The sequence below is a fragment of the Cladophialophora immunda genome (assembly GCF_000835495.1).
Source record: "Cladophialophora immunda strain CBS 83496 unplaced genomic scaffold supercont1.5, whole genome shotgun sequence".
Taxonomy (NCBI): Eukaryota; Fungi; Ascomycota; class Eurotiomycetes; order Chaetothyriales; family Herpotrichiellaceae; genus Cladophialophora; species Cladophialophora immunda.
This window is the reverse complement of record NW_015622545.1, coordinates 710,957-729,254: the sequence shown is the minus strand read 5'-3', so window position 1 is coordinate 729,254 and position 18,298 is coordinate 710,957. Positions and strand designations below refer to the sequence as shown.

Genomic DNA, 18,298 nt, shown 5'->3' with positions numbered 1-18,298 from the left:
AGTGAACGCGGTGGCCTTCTCACCTAACGGCTCACTACTGGCCTCTACATCACGCGATAAGACGGTCAGGCTATGGAACCCGCGTACAGGTCAAGAGGTGCAGAAGCTAGAGGGACACACTGACTCAGTGAACGCGGTGGCCTTCTCACCCGACGGCTCACTACTAGCCTCTGCATCACACGATATGACGGTTAGGCTATGGAACGCGCGTACGGGTCAAGAGGTACAGAAGCTAGAGGGACACACTGACTCAGTGAACGCAGTGGCCTTCTCGCCCGACGGCTCACTACTAGCCTCTGCATCATACGATGAGACGGTCAGGCTATGGAACCTGCGTACGGGTCAAGAGGTACAGAAGCTAGAGGGACATACTGACTGGGTGAACGCGGTGGCCTTCTCACCCGACGGCTCACTACTAGCCTCTGCATCACGCGATGAGACGGTCAGGCTATGGAACCCGCGTACGGGTCAAGAGGTGCAGAAGCTAGAGGGACACACTCACTCAGTGAACGCGGTGGCCTTCTCACCCGACGGCTCACTACTGGCCTCTACATCACGCGATAAGACGGTTAGGCTATGGAACGCGCGTACGGGTCAAGAGGTGCAGAAGCTAGAGGGACACACTAGCTGGGTAAACGCGGTGGCCTTCTCACCCGACGGCTCACTACTAGCCTCTGCATCACACGATGAGACGGTCAGGCTATGGAACGCGCGTACGGGTCAAGAGGTGCAGAAATTCGAGGATATGCCGCCCGTTGCAACCATCAGATTTACGATCGACAATAAGACTTTACTCACTAATCGAGGAACTCTATTTATCGATGATCGACTACTTCCTAGCCAGGCCATCGAATCTTCAACCAACGAAACTATTGTAATCAAAAATGAGTGGATTCGACGAGGTGAACATAATCTTCTCTGGCTTCCACATGAGTATCGAAGTGATTGTTCGGCATTCTACGGCAATACGATTGCTATTGGGCTGAATTCCGGCCAAGTTAGCTTTATCCAGCTTAATGGTCTTTAATGGCATAATCTTTATTTTTTTTTACTCCCTTCGTATTGAAGAGGTCTGGGGAACTGCTTGATTATATATCCCTCGAGCTAGATTCTAGAAGCTTCCTTACCAATAGAGTAGCCTAAGATCAGCTGCTGTGAAGCCGCCTGTCTGACCAGGGTTACAGTAATGGGTGGCGCGGTGGAGTGTAACATAGCAGAGGTTACCCTGATAAGTCCTCCAGACATTCCAGCATCGTCTTCCTTATGGTGAGCAGCCATAGATTTCCGAGGAAAATGCACACGGAAGGTCAAAATCCTAGCAACAATAGCATTGGACAATTGCGAGCGTATGAGAGCGGTACTATTAGACCATATCCAATCGGCCACAAAGGTGACAGTAAAATCATCTTCTTAGGCTCTGGATCGCAGGAATGTGGCAATACTCTTTGTGAGGGTTTGGAAAGAGTTCTGTAACTAGCTAGCCAACCTAGTAACAAGGAGGACAAATCTGAGGAGAGAAGGAAAGAAGGAAGAACGCTCTCCCTCTCTCTCTTTATATCGTACGCCCTTCTGCAAGGGGTGCCCTTTGTCTTGCCCCCCCTCCCTTGTCTCCTTATTCCTGCGTACGCCATCCGTCCCTTGCATACAGTGTTCCAGTTGTCAAGGTCCTTCTAGTCTGCACTCTTTACCCAGCTGTGCGCCCCTTGCGTGGCCGTCGTACGGCTAACCAATCAGAGGGCAGGGATTTGCCTGCACAATGTACAGGCAAATCTGACCAATTAGAATGGGGCTTGGCGCTGGTCCTCCTGAACCGAGCCTCCTTCAGGGTTCAACCCGTCACACTCTTAGATTTATGCAGGATCAATCTTTCAGTATTCCGATCGAAACGCATTACTGCGTCAATGTTAGGGATCCCTCCCCAAACACAGCAAACAGGCCAACCCGGACCAACGGAGGAGTCAGCAGGGCTGCCACAGATAAGAAGCGCAGGAGGAGCGCACCCTACTCAAACCCTCTTCAAGGCTTTGAGTCTCTGTATATAGGGCTAGAGCTACCAATACTAGGTGTTATTGCTTCTATTGACCTGCCTATCTATCAGCTTCCCTTACAGTCAAGTCTTTACAACCTGCCTTACCAACCTCGTAAAAAGGAGGGCGTTAGCGCCATTGATCATTGGGTGATGTGTTAGAGAGGACTGAAACATATCTGGCTAGAACCGTCCCACTTATTTATTAGTTTTTTACCTGAGAAAGTCGCAGTGTTTGTAGGAAGGGGAGGGCGGTTTCGGGAACGACTGTAATCTGACCCAGCAATGGCCCAAGATTTGCGGTAGAGCCCGGTACACCGTGGGACTGGGGGCGGGGCCAGAATCACAACGGGCTGCATTGGGAAGAGCCAAGAACGCTGGGCCAGGTGTGCGGGAGTCAGAATCACGGCAGTCTGAGTCTAAAGAGTCTGGAATATTGTGACACTCGCCCGCTGGAGTCCAGGACACTACCTCGATGAGGTCAATCACAACCAGATCTACATCCTTGGGAGAGCGGTCACCTCCCCCGCAGACTTCGGCAGACCCCTCGAATGAAGAAGGCAAATGGGATCAACACCATACTATTCAGTACCACAAGAGTTTAGGCTCAAACCGACGGTGACTCGACAAGTAGCGGCCGCCTCCTGCCCAGATACTCTCAAAGTCCACCGAGGGAACAAGCACAGGCTCAGAGGATAACACATGCAAAGAGTTTCTATGACAGCGACATCGCCGCGCTACAGGCCATTATAGATACTCCAACCAGAGGGTCGTATCAGATCTACTTTGCCCTGGACTCTTTCACGCTCTGTTATTGCTCTTGTGAATCCCCTTGACACTTTCTCCAATTGCAACAAGCCCCAAGTATCCTCGACAAACACCGCCGGGGCCATCTAGAGAAAGATATCGCAAACATCTTGCAGAAGTGTCACCGAAAACGACGGCTACCCTCTACTTCATAGGTGTCGAAGCCGTGGAAGATACCGACGTCGACCTAGCCAGCACCGTCGCACTCCTTTCATCGTACTGACGAGCTTCTCTCCACTGAGCATTGTATCAACACGGGAAATGTCAGCCTTGCGACAGGAGATAATGTGACGTTCACCAATGCACGCCTGCTGGTGGTTTCTGATACGTTCTCGTACCGATCAACACTTCTCAAGCAAAGTTTCAGTGGTGTGATGCACTGAAGAGCGGCCATGGACGATGGACAGAGTCAGCGAACTCATACTGATACTCAGTGAAGCTGTCGATGATCTGACAAGCTGTGTATGATTGGCGTTTGGCACAAAGATTCTACGTTGTGGAGAGCCATATCTGGCAGAAGCTAATGTCCATAGGTTTTGTTATCATGTGCCTATACTCGAAAGGGATGCGATGATTTACCATGTTTGCGAAGAGGCCCGTACCTGTGCCGTTCCAGCGCTCGACTATGTACCTGTTTGCCATCTGAAGTCCAAGGTAACAGCCGCACCCGACTGAGTACCGACTGCTTCCTCGTCCTGCATCCACGGTAGGCCGTCAGCATTCCCATGCAGGGCGCCCGCCTGATATCACATCTTTGGGCCGGGATAATAGGAGTATAGCACTCAGGACCAGTTACCCAACCGGCTTGACCGCTTTCCCAAGCCTTGCTTCACAAACAAGTCTTGACTGCACCGTGGTCTGGAATTAGCTCTGGCCGAAGCAACGCGGAATCCTTTTCAAGGCCCAAACTACAGCAAGTCTTTCCAGCTCCGTGCTCAATAATGCTCGCCCGTCGGCTACTTTCCCTCTCTTCGCTCAAAGTCTTTCGTTCTTCCGCGCATTTGCTACTACCACCCTATTACAACACCTTCGCAGCCCTGCCTTGGACATCTGGATCCGTGAGTTGAGGAAGTATGAGAGCATCTTCGGTCAACCTCTCCATGTGTTGATCCGTCAATACGAAATCAAGGACTGCAAGGAACGGCGCCGACTGGCGGAGAAGAGGCGCTCCATCCGATGCATGCGCAACACATCGGAATGCAGAGAGCGAGAATTCCCCATCTGACAAAATCAGAGAAAGCGAAGTTCAAACCAGAGGAGCAGCCAATCTTTTCCTACCGATGCATCTTCCTCACGGCAGGCATCAAGGCCCTGGACAAAGAGAGGATAGGTCTATCGATCTTGTCTTCCCGACCTGGTCAGGCAATACAGTGGTAGCCCTGATGTGTGTCAATGCCAGGATGGCCCCAAAGCCTACCCCCTTCCCAGGCAGACAGCTTCAGATGCGGAGTCTCCCTCGTGGCAGCTGCCCGAAGCCCAATCTATTATGGCCCACGAGTGTTGGTGGAGCTGCACCGAGGACCTCATGCCCAAGCCGACCACTCTCTTTCACCCCTCTGAAGGCTCATCACCAAGGCTGTGGGAGGTTCACTCCTGCCCGTCCTCGGGAAGGGATGCGATGAGGATTTGCACAAGCAGCCACGTTGGCAAAGATCTAGACGCGCAGGAGGACCGACACCGACGAGGTCTATAAACGGCGAGCGCCGCTAATGGTGCAGAGTGTCGCATTCTCCAAAAGAATACATCAAGGGAACATCAGAACAAATACTCGAGCATTCGGTCGGCTCCTCTCAGACCCGTGGCAAAGCCAGAGATACCTACCAGGGGTTAGCAAGTACCATACACTTACAGGATCACCCGAAGATTTTGCCGCTTATATGGACGGATTGTCTCAACACCAGACCGACAGTGAACTCTGAGTCGAGTGAGGCTCGTTAAGGAGAACCCGCCCTATAACCAGTACGTCGAAGTTCGAGATTCCGAAAACCCTCCTCGAAGCCGGCATTGACATCGATCACGGCGACTGCGGAGGCATCAAGAGGAACATCGGCCGACGAGCTACACCCTGCCCGGGACGAGATGGCCGCCAATGTACCGCGGACAAATGTTTTTGACAGATTGAACCAACAATTAGCACAGAAGCAGAGAGCAGTTGAGGCAGAAGCCATGCCAACCCAGTCTCAAGCCAAGCGGCATTCACTGACCAAGACAAGGATGGCAGCCACCTGGGAAACGCTGTCACGAAGGATTCTTTGGCTACGTGGCCTTCCCCCTATCAACATAAGGTGACGAGAGCGCGACGTGCACCTATTCAGACTCGATGGCACCTACAGAGTGGAGATCAGCAGCTCTGTCCCATATCCGAATGTCTCAAATACCGGACAGAAACCGCCCTCCGATATGCAAAAGCCCCGTGTTGCATATTCCGTCCACTCCTTGAGCATGAGATGCAGAAACACCGCTAGCAAAGCTCGTCCCAGTACAATGGATTCAAAGAGCGTCAATGTCTCGTCGCTCTGACATGCTGGGATGTACTGCTACCTGGAATCGGACATTGAAATAGAGATACCTTGGTCGAAGTTAGAAACAAAGACTCTGTGGAACAGCAGAGCGACGGAGGCGAATACTCGCTGCTCAGAACATGACCTTCACCGATATGTCTTCAATACGTTATGCCAGAAGGTTAAACGAACACAGCAATGGAACCTATCCTTGGTTTACACTCCAAGATGTAAGAGGCAATCGCCGCCTTTACAGCGTGCAGGGACGGGAAGTGGAAGACCTCTACACAGCAAACAGATCGATGTTCGGCCAGCCGTGGACATGCTTGGAGCAACCCGCAAGCGGTAAATAAACCAGCATCCCAGGCAGAGGTGCCACACAACCTCACGTACTGGATCATCACCAGTTTACATGGGCACCAAGCACTGAGAACGCTCAGACGAACGGCTACAACGGGCTAGCCGAACAAGCCGAGCTCTACAAGCTCTAGGTGGACAGCCTACAGCATGACTTACAGGAGGGAGATCAGCGTCTGAACGAACGGGATGACAGACTTCGGGCAATGTAAGGCAGCTTGCTACGTTTGGTAGGGTCCTTCGGAGTAGCCACCCCTGGAGCAGGAGAACCGATACAGCGTCGGGACGGATCAGTGCCACCCCCATATACAGCAGGCGAGGACACAGTCGGGACTCATACCGATGTCAGCACCCTACAGCCCGTCACATAGTGCTATATGCGGTGCTGATGGAATATGGTTGAACAGCGGCTGCTGAGGCGGCACGTTGTTGCGCTGTTCTCCAGAAGTTGACGTTGCTTCGACAGCATCAGCCGTGATAGTTGCAGAGGGCAGAATGCCTATGCTACACGGCACTGGCGTCCGCGATCTTCTGATGGTATAGTCAGGAGATGTGGGCTATACTTGCCATGCCTGTATCGTGAGTCTTGACGGAACCTCGAACAGGCACGATATACTAAATGAAAGGAGTCCCCTCCTTTGTTGGACAATGTCCTCTTCGAAATCCCGAGACAGTCGTTGCAGGAACACTTTGGATCTCCATCTGGGCTTGTGGGGTCGCCTTCCTCGAAGCGTTGAGTGCTCCCCATCTGCGGACGTCAGACCAGTTTCGTCAAATCGGCATCGGGGTTGGTTGACCGAGAAGTCGCTCACTTACAAGGAGAGACTTGCATGGGAGCGACCAGCAGAGAGGTATGACAGTGTTTGGCACCACAGCATGGCCGGGTTGCAGCAGTCTGGCTTTCCTCAAAGCAATCGAGTGTCTGAGGCACGGCAAGGGAACCACAGATACAACATTCTCGCTCACCAGAAGCATCCTCGGCAGAGCTCTCAAAGGCCCTTCAACGGGATATTGTGCCGTACCCGTTGACAACTACCACCATTTCAATCATGGTTTTGTGCGAGAGGTGTCTCGACCTCATCCAGGGCGCGCCGACTGCTCACCGACGGCGCATGGCTTTGCCCGGAGTTTGATACTGGACAGAACAGCTGCTCACGATGCACAATCGTTGATGGCAGTGCTGGATGCGTATTCCACGTGACCAAACGTCAGCAAGGCTGCCACAGAACAGTGGGTGCGATTCTCTACTGCTCTGGCCGTTGACAAAGCCTGATTTTCCGCGACCCTCGTGCCATTTTGGACAGGAAGCACGATCGATGCGCTTACCAAGCTGGCCCGCGCAGGGGGGGATCCTGAGGCTCTGAAACACAGTCGCAGCACAAGGGAGTGTCGCCAGGAGACGAGATAGGAGAAGGGCCATACGAGCCATAAATGTTCAAATGGACTAAAGTCCAACAGACATGTACAGCTATGGAGACGATTAGACGAGGACGGGACCGTGGTGCTCTGTTCTGCGCCTCAAATGCATCATTTATTACAACCCACAGCCTCTGGGACATTACCACTTCCACCTTCCTGCTCGGGTCCCGAGATTGCGGGCGCCATCGCTTTCTAGTCTGTTGTGCAACCCTCAGCCTCAAGTCCGTACTTTCTTTTCCTTTTAGGGGACAGTACCCACTGATTCTTGTGCTTGTTGTTAATGCCATACCCGGGGACCCTCACGGCCAGACTACTGGGACGCCTGGGAGCTTCGAGGAGACCTGCCAGCACAGTACGGGCACAGGCCCGGCAGATCTAGATCCTGCACGTCCAGGGCGCGCGGGAGATCGCGCATGTAGCCGCTCGGGGGCACGCAGACGGCCTTCCAGGGCCGGGCGAGCGCGAGTTTGCATTTGATGTAGTCGTACGTGTACCGGTGGTTGCACAGGCGGTACTGGCGGCAGAGTTGCTCGCACATGTTGCTCTCCTTTTTGTCCCGCGGCTGGGATCTTTAATTAGGCGCTTATCGGGACTCAACGGGATTCTCAATCACACCATAGGATTGCCAGGGGCGGTCGGTTTACTCACCTGCAAACTGTGTGTCGACGCGGGACAATGGTTCTTTTTCCCTTGTAGGGGCCAAGCAGAGAACCAGGCAAAGGTGTGTAGACGTGGTCATCGTCCGTCGATCACGGAGGTGCGAGTCGTGCTATATATCACACCTTTATCAGACAACCGCCAGAAAGCCCCGCATGATATCGATGCGGCCGAGCTAAGATATCAGAGGAGTCGACCACCCTTTTCTCCCGACGCCATTTGGCCTATTTTACTGTCTTGGGGAAGCTGCAGGATTTAGGGCGCCAAGGGGCAGATTCGCCTATCCATTCCTGTGTCGGCAGATATCAACAACCTCAAAAGCCGGGCGCCAGCTCGGTTCTCGTCTCGGTCAATGGATTCGAGCTGGTGGACTTTGCCAGATTTCCTCCGGCGACTTGGCCATCATGAGAAACAGCAGCTGGGAGAAGCTAGAGTTATTTGCTCTCCATTTGGGGGGCATATCCAGAATCCATCATCCAGTGCCCATTCCTGAATGGGGTCTTTCACCGAGTATGATAACCCCCCTTCCCCCCCCCCTCCCTCTCTCTCCCTCTCCAAGCTCCGCAACAACACGATCGGTCTTCAATCGACGATGCTGCTTGTGGCCGACTCAGCATGCGTAAAGGCATTGTGCAACAAGATGGTAGACGACTCCAATACGCTGTAAGTATCCTTCACCCAGCAAATTGTAGACCGCACAGACCATGTTGTGCTTCATCATGATTTCCTGAGAAGATACCATGTGACGGTCCAAGGAAGGAGCCGGATTGAACCTGAACGGCGACCATTCACAGCGAGGACCAGAGGAGAATGGAAACCAACTTGGGGCTGGACAAGACTCTTCGCGTCCGTTGATCTGCAGAACTTTCAGGTCTCCCTCAGCAATGCACGTGTCCTTCAAGCAATTTCGCGTGGACCGAGCCTGTTGAGAAAGGGCGCCCGAAGGGAAGTTTGCAGCCTTGCCATGACCGGTCATACCGTGGATGGGAACGTGTGAGGTGGCATAGTGGTCGCTTTGGGTATCATGTCCGCGGATCAGGATCTGGCACATGTCAGCACAGTCCGTGTTCGGCAGCGCTGGAGCAACAGACACGCATGTTCCGTCCGTGGGAAAAGCAGGAGATCAAACCTCCGGGCATGAAGTCCATGTTTGAGTTTGCAATAAACTCAACGGCGAGAGTTTGTAGCCCAAAACATGGCGGGCTTGGCCGGAAAAAGGCGTGTTTGGAAGGGGGTTTTAGCTCACAGACCATCAGTCATGACGTTTGATGGCTTGGATTGTCCTTCTGCCCGTAGTGCTGCCTGTCTGTGACTTCAGGATGCTCTGCACGGGCTTATCGTAACGAACAGGAGAGGCCATCACCGGCCACTCTATGGGAGATTGGAGGTGGATACGTCGAGCAAAGGGAGCTGAGGCGTTTCGATTTACCCGAGTCGAACTGATGCCCAAGCCGCAATAACCCCCAGTATTATTGATGGATGACAGCCAGATGGCGGGCCATTCTGATTTCTCGCACATGCAGCAACCAAGCACAACGTGTCTGTCCGAAATTCAAAGGTGCCGTGACTCTCTCTCCAGCTCATGCTGCTTCTGGAGGGCTTTTGGAAGTAGTCACCGTCGATAAACCCGATTTGCTGGGGAAAGTAGAGTAGAGTCAATCCCTTGGGCGGTTCCACTGAGGTAAAAGCAGAAGCCCCTCTTGATGAGACGGCGAGATTCACACCTGGAGCTTTCATCAACACCGAGACACTTCACGGAGCGAGTACCACGAGTCAGAGTGGTAAAAAATTACCATACTGTTCGCCTCCATGTGCCCAGACACTGGTGATTCATGGTTCGGCAAAAGATGATGATGCCGAGTTGAGTTGTGCGTGAAAACCCCATGTCTCCGATGAGGCTGACACTTGCACTGGCAAAAGGCTGGGCAAGGCTGGTTGCCATCGTCGACGAGGCTGAATAACAAAAATGGAAAGTCCACCGATACCAAGGCTCTCTGTTGATGGGAGGCCGTCATACCTTGACCAATCGGGGCTGTGAATTGAATTCCCAATGACTCAGCATACCACTTCAATTCTCTCGTCGATGGATACCTCGAGTACTTCCGCCTGCATCACGGTGCACTCGCGCGAGAATCCCATGTGAATGTCGGGAGCTGGTCGAGCGTGTCTTCTTTTACCTTGTACCTGAATTACATCTATCCCAGACCCGTTTTGGTCGTAGAATTGGAGGGTGTTTGACACTTGCACAGACACAGACGCAACAACCACTTTTTGGCCACCCGGACACATGTTCCTCGAGAGGAACTATTCCACAGTAACTCTGTGAGTTGTGTGCAGCTGCTACCCAAAAGCCGAGGTTGGCATGAAGGGAGATGGCCATGAGCATGTGCAAAAAGAGGGCACCTAATTTGGCGTGAGGGAAATATGTGTGTTGCTCTCAGCGAGTTGAAGCAGTGGCCTGGCCCCTCCAGGTGCAAGAACACTCAGTATGGGGGCTGACCGCAGCGGAGCATCACCTAGCCAGTTCGCCCTGGGCCTTACCTACAAGTTCGGTGCCTGGAGCCCGAATAAGGGGGCCCCGACGAGCGCCTGGGGGGGGGGGGGCGTCATCCCAGGGGAGGCCAATTCTCTGGGGCGCTGTCTGTGGAGATGGTGAGCTTCGATAATACGATAATAATAGGCGACCGGGGATCAAGCTACGAAATCCCATGCTCCGTGCGTCCCCGACACGCTACAGAAGATTTTACAATCCCTCCCTACACAACCACACCCCAACTCAAGGCATTTCCTATACGATCGGCCGGAGGTGGGTGTTGCGGGACTCGAAAGCACCTACAACCGTGATTGATTTGTTGATCTGCTCAAGAACCCTCCCGACCGGGAGCATGTGGCCAGCATCCAACGCAGTCACCCGCAAGACAGCCTCATTACCAGCGTCGAGATGGCCCCCGTCCCGAATGCCCATTGTCACGAATCACCCAAATGTTGCCCGTGAACGTAGCACATCTTCTTCGCCCATTCAAGGGCTCTCGCAAGCGAACTGTCAATTGCCCACCCACAAAAGCAGCTGCTCTCCAGACAAGAGGTCTAGCTACTGACATGATGATCACAAAGGTTGTTCCCGATCCAGGAGACCAATCGCCTCTCATCAGCACATCGTTTAAGCTCCAAAACAGCTTTTTCAGCCCTCGAACCTCCAAAATCAAACCCCGGTGTAGATCAGGAATTCTCGGTGGAGACCGTTAGTTTGTGCAGTAGCGCCTATTGTCCGGACTACAGTTTGGTGATGGGACTCTGGGGGCCAGTGCTGGCTTGGGCAGTTCGGCACATGTGAATTATGTTTCAACCTCGACCGTCAACTCGTCGACACGGTTCGAGTTGACAGGGAGATGGCACCTCGGGCATCCTTTCATCGAAGCTGTTAACGAGCAGGCCATGAGGAATGTCGCTGCACAGCTGGCGTTTCCACCAAGTTGGGCAGGGGCTCGAGGTTGATCGCTTTGGTTCCCCTGGTGGGTGGTCAAATCTGAGCCCAACCTAGACAGGGCCCCTCTTCTGTTTCGCCCCAGAAAAGTCTGGAGGATGTCATGGTTGGCGGAGGGAGGAATTGTCGAGTCAAACTGGTTTCCAGAGTCAGCAGAGGGGGGGCGGGGGGGGGGAGCAAACGCCATCCGGTTCTGCGACCCAGAAGGAGCAACAGATAACTCCTTCGTAACGAGATCGACATCTTCCTTTCTCTCTTCAGGCAAGACTGCAGCAATGTTGAGAGAGAAGCAATACGAGGCAGCAAAGAAAGATCGTGGAGCCAGAGAGTTCGATGCTTAGGCTGGCTGCGCTTGCGCCCGAATCCACAGGGAGATGCGGATCCTAAGATGCCAGAAGGCCACCAAGCTTTTTACGTACAGCACCCGCCAACTCTCCAGTCACATCGTCCCGGGCATTTGTTCGACTCTGGTCAGTCTTCGCAGCCCGTGTCTGTGGAGTGCTCCGTCTGTTCCGGTATTGTGAGCTTTGCACACTCAACTTTTAGCACAGAATGAGCGGATCACTGGGACCAGTGTGTGGCAAGGCAAAGGGGTCCTTGCATTGAGAGCAAACACGGTTCACCTGTCAGAAGCCGTTCCAGATTGACGCCCTGCATCTCGGTCTCAGCCCTCGCAACTGCCGATCAGTGGCCAAAGTTCGATCCAGTCCAAAGCGTGCGGGGTTTCCAAGTTCGACCAAGATCGGGTCCATGCCATTTGCGGCCTCTTGTGCTCCCTCGCCTTTCGCTTAGAGGAGCCCCTTTGCGCCGTTTTTGCGGGGTGCTGAACAACCCCTTGCTTCCTGATCATCCTCAACTGGGCTCTGGGAGTTGAGCTGCGTCTGTCCTGAATCGGCTGCCCCATGCACGATATCGGGCTGAGAACGTCCAAGAGCCATTGGAGAGGTGGTTGGTGATGTGATTTCTTGCGTGCATTAGCGCGAGTCCATTGATACGAGTTTTGCATGCTGCAAAGCCGTGCACCTGCCCTGGCCCCATCTTTCGCTCTCTCGCCCTCGCGCTCTCCGCCTCCCACTGAGGCCAAATTGTTCCAGCAGACAGGCCCTTTTTTGGCAGATGTTGAGCTTGGGCCGTTGGAATAGCCTCGTGCGTTGCTTTGGGTTAAGAATATCCCCGAAAAGCACGCGGTCATGAGGGAAAGGCTTGGGGTCAAAGCTTCACCAGGCCAAATGGAACGCTGACCGAGTTACAACACGCGCGGATCACAGGGGCTGCAATTCGGAAATCTCCAGAGAGGGACTGCCAGAAGTGTGCCGGGAATGGTCTTGGAAATTCGGCTGTGGGCCTCACGAACTGGTCGCCTGCCCTGCCCAATACCTCATGTCGCATCATTAGCGGCATCTGGGGTGAAAAGGGGGGCGGGGCGCCAACATACACGACCTTTTGACTCCCATTCGACGCCGCTCTCCAGATGGCCAATCCTTGGGGTCTAACATGCCTTTGGTCGGCTGGTTTCGAGGAACTGTCTCATGTCGATATGATAGGATACGAACAGAAAAGGCGGGGCAGGTGTTTGGTCCCAGCTCGTTTGTGCCGACATGATTTTGTCCCCTCCACCCGGCATTGAACGCAGCATGCTCTCTCTTCATATCCCAGAAGATGGGAGGATATTCCGACGCTGAAGTGCAGAGACCCCATAGAGAGAGGGAACCCACCGTCTTCCGCCAAGCAAAAGGGTATATAAAGGCAGATCGATACCTCCCCTTTAGACCTTTCCTTGTCACCTCACCAGCTCAATCAAGACTTCTTTGACCTTCTTCACTGGTCCAAGTCAAATCTCGCACCCTCCTTGCACAGTTTTGCCTCCCTAGCAAAGTCTTGGGGCAACGTGGTTGTTGTCTCACACCCTTGTTTCAGCACCAAGCACGTCACTTCTCGTTGGTAGCCCGCGGCCACCATGGCTTCCAGAATCCGCCTCGAGTCCCTCCTCAACCCCGATCACGCCTGCGAGAACTCCGGTGACGGCGCCGGCCCCGCCTACTCCAAGGCCGGACACACGGTCGCCATGCTTCTGAACACAGAGCCATCTGACCAGCGAAGCGGGGCCAGGCACACAGTTGCCATGCTCCTGGACGCAGCGCTGTCTGACCACCCAGGCGAGGCCATGCAGCCAGACGCAGAGACGTCTGACCAGCCCAGCGAGGCCGGACGATCACAGAGCCCTGTTGTTGGAGGTGGTGGCGGCGGCGGCAGCAGCAGCAGCCCCGGCCCGAGTCCGATCATGAGCATCTCTTCCATCGTCACCCCGAAAGAGCCGGAGGAGGCGGAGGCGGAAGAGGAGGAGGAGAAGAAAGAGGAGGAAGAGGAGAAGTTCGACGACGAAGGAGTGCCAGCTGGGAAGGCATGCCGCCCGTACACGGAGGAACACGGGTACTTCGTCTGGTACCACCGCGTGGACCTCCGGGAGGACTGGCGACACGTGGGCACCAAGTTCCGGGCGCGGTTCGGCGCCGGCCGCACGGTCATGTCCCTGCAGAACCTGTACTACACCTTCTCGCGCAAGAAGGGCGTCGAGTGCCGCCGCATCGGGGCCGGGCTGCACGTCCCGGGCGTCGTCGGCCGCACGGACAAGCGGTACTCCTGGATGCGGCCCGAGCATCGCCGGCGGCCTCGCCGGCTCTGATGATGGCCGGCGTGCGCTCCCTCCGTTCACGGGGCGCGGGCAACTTGGGGGTCCGCGGGGTGGTCGTCTTCTGTGTTCGGTGGTGGGCCCCTGCTCCCTCGGTCTCTTGTGCTCTTTGCTCCCTGCTCGAAGGCGGCGTGTCAGTCTGGGAGGTATTGTGGATTTTTCTCTCTTTTTGGTCGTCCCTCTAGCTCAACCCGGTCTCAGAACTGGGGTGGTTGTTGGATCGGGGACTCGGTGGTTCAATCTCACGACTGAATGTAATACAAGTGCATTTTTCAATATGCCAGTCTGTTTCGCGGAAACCTCGTGGCTCTCGTTGTAAAACTCCCGCTCTGGCAACTCCCGCTCTGGGCTCCTGCTTTAGTCGAGGATTTATGTCCACGTACGATTGCTGGAGGGGAGACAACGCTGACTGAGGCGCAGGTGATGACACAGAATGTATTGAGTCCTATGAACATAGCCACGAGCCCAGTGTTCAGACCTTTTGCAAGGCGCCTAAGGGCATGGAGAACATATTCCTCCCTCCTCCGGGAGACTACAAGTACAGGGTTGCCACATATCAGATCCCCACCAACTCATGAACTTTGTCCACCCTCTTGGTCAACGATCACTGCCCTCTAGTGGATGGAAACGCGTCCAGCGATGCTCAAGCACTGAAATTAGCCATCCATGTAGTCTGAATCCCCCTGTTCCTGTCGCAGGTCTTCCCTTTCCTCCTCTTCCTCGAATTGTCTCAACCGCTCGTCGGAGACTTCCTCCGGAGAGGGATGTCGAGGGTGTTTTGGCGGTTCAAGGTCCAGCTCCATTTCGTCAGAGGAGTCAAGCGCGACAGTTTTTTCGTAATTTTGCGCCTTGTTGAAATATTCGCAGAGCTTTGCCGCCGAGATCCTGATTTGCGTGACGTGCTCAGGTAGGTCGTTTATCTGTTCAGCTATCGACCTCGTCGGTGCCAGGTACGCAAGGGAGAGACAGAGACCTGATGATTGTGTGTTTGGAAGACCATTGTTGTCGCGAAAAACCTGGATTTTGGGTTAGCCTATAACGACAAACACCCATCAAACGAACCTCTTCTTTCACTAGGTCCTCCACGGCCAGCTTCATCCTACCATCACCCGAGGGAGTGAACTTTGCTCGCCATACTGATACCGTGGCCTGTTTTCCCGTTGGATATGGAAGTTTAAAGCCGACAACACATCGAATCTTCCCCCGAGAACCCCTGATAAGTTCTTCGGCAAGTATGGGAAGGTCTGTCGCCCGCTGAGAGTGCGCGACCTCGATAATGATACCAGGGGCACGAGCAGAGAGATGGGCCAGAGAAGCGTCGGGGTGCTTATTGATCGTCTTGGATTCTGCAACTTGTTTGGCATTCTGTTCGGCATCCTGTTCGGCGTCCTTCCTGGCATCCTTTCTGACATCCCTTCTGGGATTCCTTCTGACATCCTTTCCGGCATCCTGGTCGGCATCCTGTTCAGTATTCTTTTGGACATCCTGTTCAGTATTCTTTTTGGCGTCCTGTTCGGCGGTGTTGTCTAAGGATATCTTGGTTGGTGCAGTGGCGGAAAGTATAATCTCCTTGACGAATTCTTGAACAAATGGATGTTGAGAAGCACGTAGCTGGTCAAGTATATCAAGCGTAATCATCGGGCCGAATACCGCATGTAGAGTTGTTTCGCAACCCATTGCGAATTCTTGTTCATAGAAGGAATAGAATGTCCTAGAAAACTAAGGTTAATTTCATGTGACTGTAGGGACTGGATTCCAAATCTCACTCTAAGGCATTGAAAGATCTGCTGTCCGAGAAGAATTTCTCGAGTCGACGGTAGGCAGACACGCTCAATTTGAAGCGTACCCAGGAGTATGGCTCGACAAAACATGAGGGTATGGATGCTCGGACGCGGCGCACTGCAGATTCAAATTCTTGATTGTGCTCGGTGAGGGAGGAGGGCGCAGCCACGCCAGCAGAAGTGGCTTTGGGGAGGTGCGACTGTTCAACGTGTGTAGGTGTGCTCTGCGGCGGCAAGTGGTCCCCAATTTGTCGCAGCACAAAGGGTTCATCCTGGTGGTTGTATGTTGGTGACGAAGACATAGCATGCGGACAAACCATCTTGACTGCGGGCATCTTTTCATTCACAAGACTTAGGGTTCAGGCCAAACACCAAGTCGCGTCAGTGACGGCAAGGCGACGGGAACCAAGTCTATATATAAAAAGCGGTTGGTTTATTACGTCGGACCATTAATCCATTCAGGGAGTTCCTCCGGTGGAGCACAAAGGACCGTTACGTTTGCCGTCACGTGTTACACTGTTGCCTTGCTCTTGGTGTCTCTCGCACCGACAGAGTCTGTGAAAGGGGATACCAACAAGCAGCACCTTCGAGAGTACCGCAAGGGGACTGCACAGGTCGTTTCTAGCTTCTCGCTTATCGACTGAATCGAATCCTCCTTTAGCGGGCGCCGAAGATCGGGATGGAGTCACCAGCCGTCGGCCCCAGAAGCCGCACACGCAGCCTACCGCCACTCTCTCCGCTAGAGTAGCCGCGCGAAGATAGCAGCTCGCACCAGCGGCTTCGAGAGTCTGCCTGTCCACATCGCTTGGTCCTGTCGTGGACTCCGACATTCTTTGTCCCGATCAAGTCCCTTAGTCCCAATCACCCGTAACAACAACGACGACCACGACAGCAAACCCAATTCGCATCGCCCTGCGCAAACAACTGCACCACTCTTGGCTCAGGCCGGTCTCGTCTCAAGGAAAACGTTCGTACAAATGATCATGTCGGCTTCAATTCCCGCAACAGACATTGTCAAGTTGGTGGACCCGCACACTTGTTTCTTTGAGCATTGTGTGCTGGCGGTGGTTGGATGCGATGGAGATGGAGATGCCGCGCCACCGATCTCGGATGGCAGATCCAGTCTGTCTGGGTCCGCTTCATATCTCAGGGGACAGAGTAGCTCTGCACCATAAAAGCGAACCATCACCTGAACTAATCATCTCCGTACCGCTTCGCCGCAACCCTCTCGCCGGAGCGTATTTGGCAATACGTTCAGGGGAGACCGTCCGTACTTCCCTTTCTCCTTGTCGCAGAGGGTAGCGGCGGTTTACCGCAGAGCTGCCGACGAGACGCCGTCGAAAGGTCAGGAGGAGACGGCCTTGAGATGTGCAACACGTCGAGAAACAAGTGCTGCAAGGCCGAAGCTGAGCAGAAAGCTGGTGTTCAGCGGCGACAAACCAACTTGTCTTCGCACCCTTTCAGCAACGTGGCCTCCCGCTTTACTCGAGTATTATTTGACCTAGCTCGAGTTCGGCTCAACCTCAGCTTGAGCTGCTCAGCCTTCTCATCACTTATACTTAGACCTATCTCTGGGCCCCTACAGAGTCCTGTGACTAGATAATCATACTATGCTTTGTAGGCGACCCTCTTCGAGGATGTAGAAACTTACATGATGATCTACAAGGGTACAATCTTAGGACCTAAAGTGCGAAAATGGTACTCCTTACAAAGACAGTCGATGGAATCTGTTGAGCCAGCTGTCCCCGAGCGAGTATAGATTGTTCTATCTGATCAAGGCTTTTCCTGATTTATACATGATTCGCGCCGTAATGCCAAAGCCTCTCCAGAATAGATCCTACCGTTTATAGATCTGATAGGGCTTAATCTCGAAGGGCTTCAGTCGGTTAGTCGGCAGCGATATCGGGCCGTCTGTCAACAAGTACAATGACCATCAGAACGCGGCCTTGCAGAATCTCTCCAAGCGTCGAAAGCCACGGTACGTGATGCAGCACAAGGCGAGGAAGCACGGCTCTAAGGCAACGTTGTCTCGAACCCTCCTGTGCGAATGTATAGATCTTGTCTTGTCAAATGCTGGAAAGATGATGATGTAGGAAACGTGGTGCTTCTGCTCCCGTCCTCCGTACTCTGTCCACCAGCTGCCTCCCTAACGTACGCAATGATTAAGCCACTCCTATCAGGTACTCACTGTACTCACCGACCTCATTCACTTTAGGATTCTTGAAATTACACGCTTAAACCCCTCTCGTAACCATCGAGGAAATGTTTTCTCATTATCTCTGCAGCGGATATGAAAGGGTGGACCTCATTCAACCTCCATCAAACGGATCACACGACGGAAGTTCGAGAGAGATGATCATTGAAAAAAGACGCTCGAACTCTGAAACAAGCTTGAATCAAAGCCATAAATCCATCAAGCGAATGCCTCCGCCCAATTCAATCAATGACTGCATCAACACCAACACCGAGCAGCTCAAGATGATATTCACGCCGAACAGCACAGACTTGTATGATCTAATGTGGCAAAAAGGCATCCGTCCTTATTGCGCATTCACGGAGAGAGATTTCTCAGAAATA

At 53.6% G+C, this 18,298-nt stretch overlaps 2 protein-coding genes across 2 annotated transcripts; one reads left to right on the top strand and one right to left on the bottom strand.

Annotated features, from left to right (window-relative positions):
• Positions 1-184: 184 nt before the first annotated feature.
• PV07_08614 (uncharacterized protein) lies at positions 185-1,027 on the top strand (the record flags this gene model as incomplete). Its single annotated transcript, XM_016395801.1, has 1 exon — positions 185-1,027. The coding sequence occupies one exon, from the start codon at positions 185-187 to the stop codon at positions 1,025-1,027; it is 843 nt and encodes a 280-aa protein (XP_016245657.1).
• A 13,359-nt stretch (positions 1,028-14,386) lies between these two features.
• Positions 14,387-16,091, bottom strand: PV07_08613 (uncharacterized protein). The gene is made up of 3 exons (XM_016395800.1): positions 15,707-16,091; positions 15,003-15,651; positions 14,387-14,956 (listed from the first exon to the last, which is right to left on the bottom strand). Exons 1-3 carry the CDS (start codon positions 16,054-16,056, stop codon positions 14,597-14,599), a joined length of 1,359 nt encoding a protein of 452 aa, XP_016245656.1. The 5' UTR covers positions 16,057-16,091; the 3' UTR covers positions 14,387-14,596.
• Between the last annotated feature and the right edge of the window lie 2,207 nt (positions 16,092-18,298).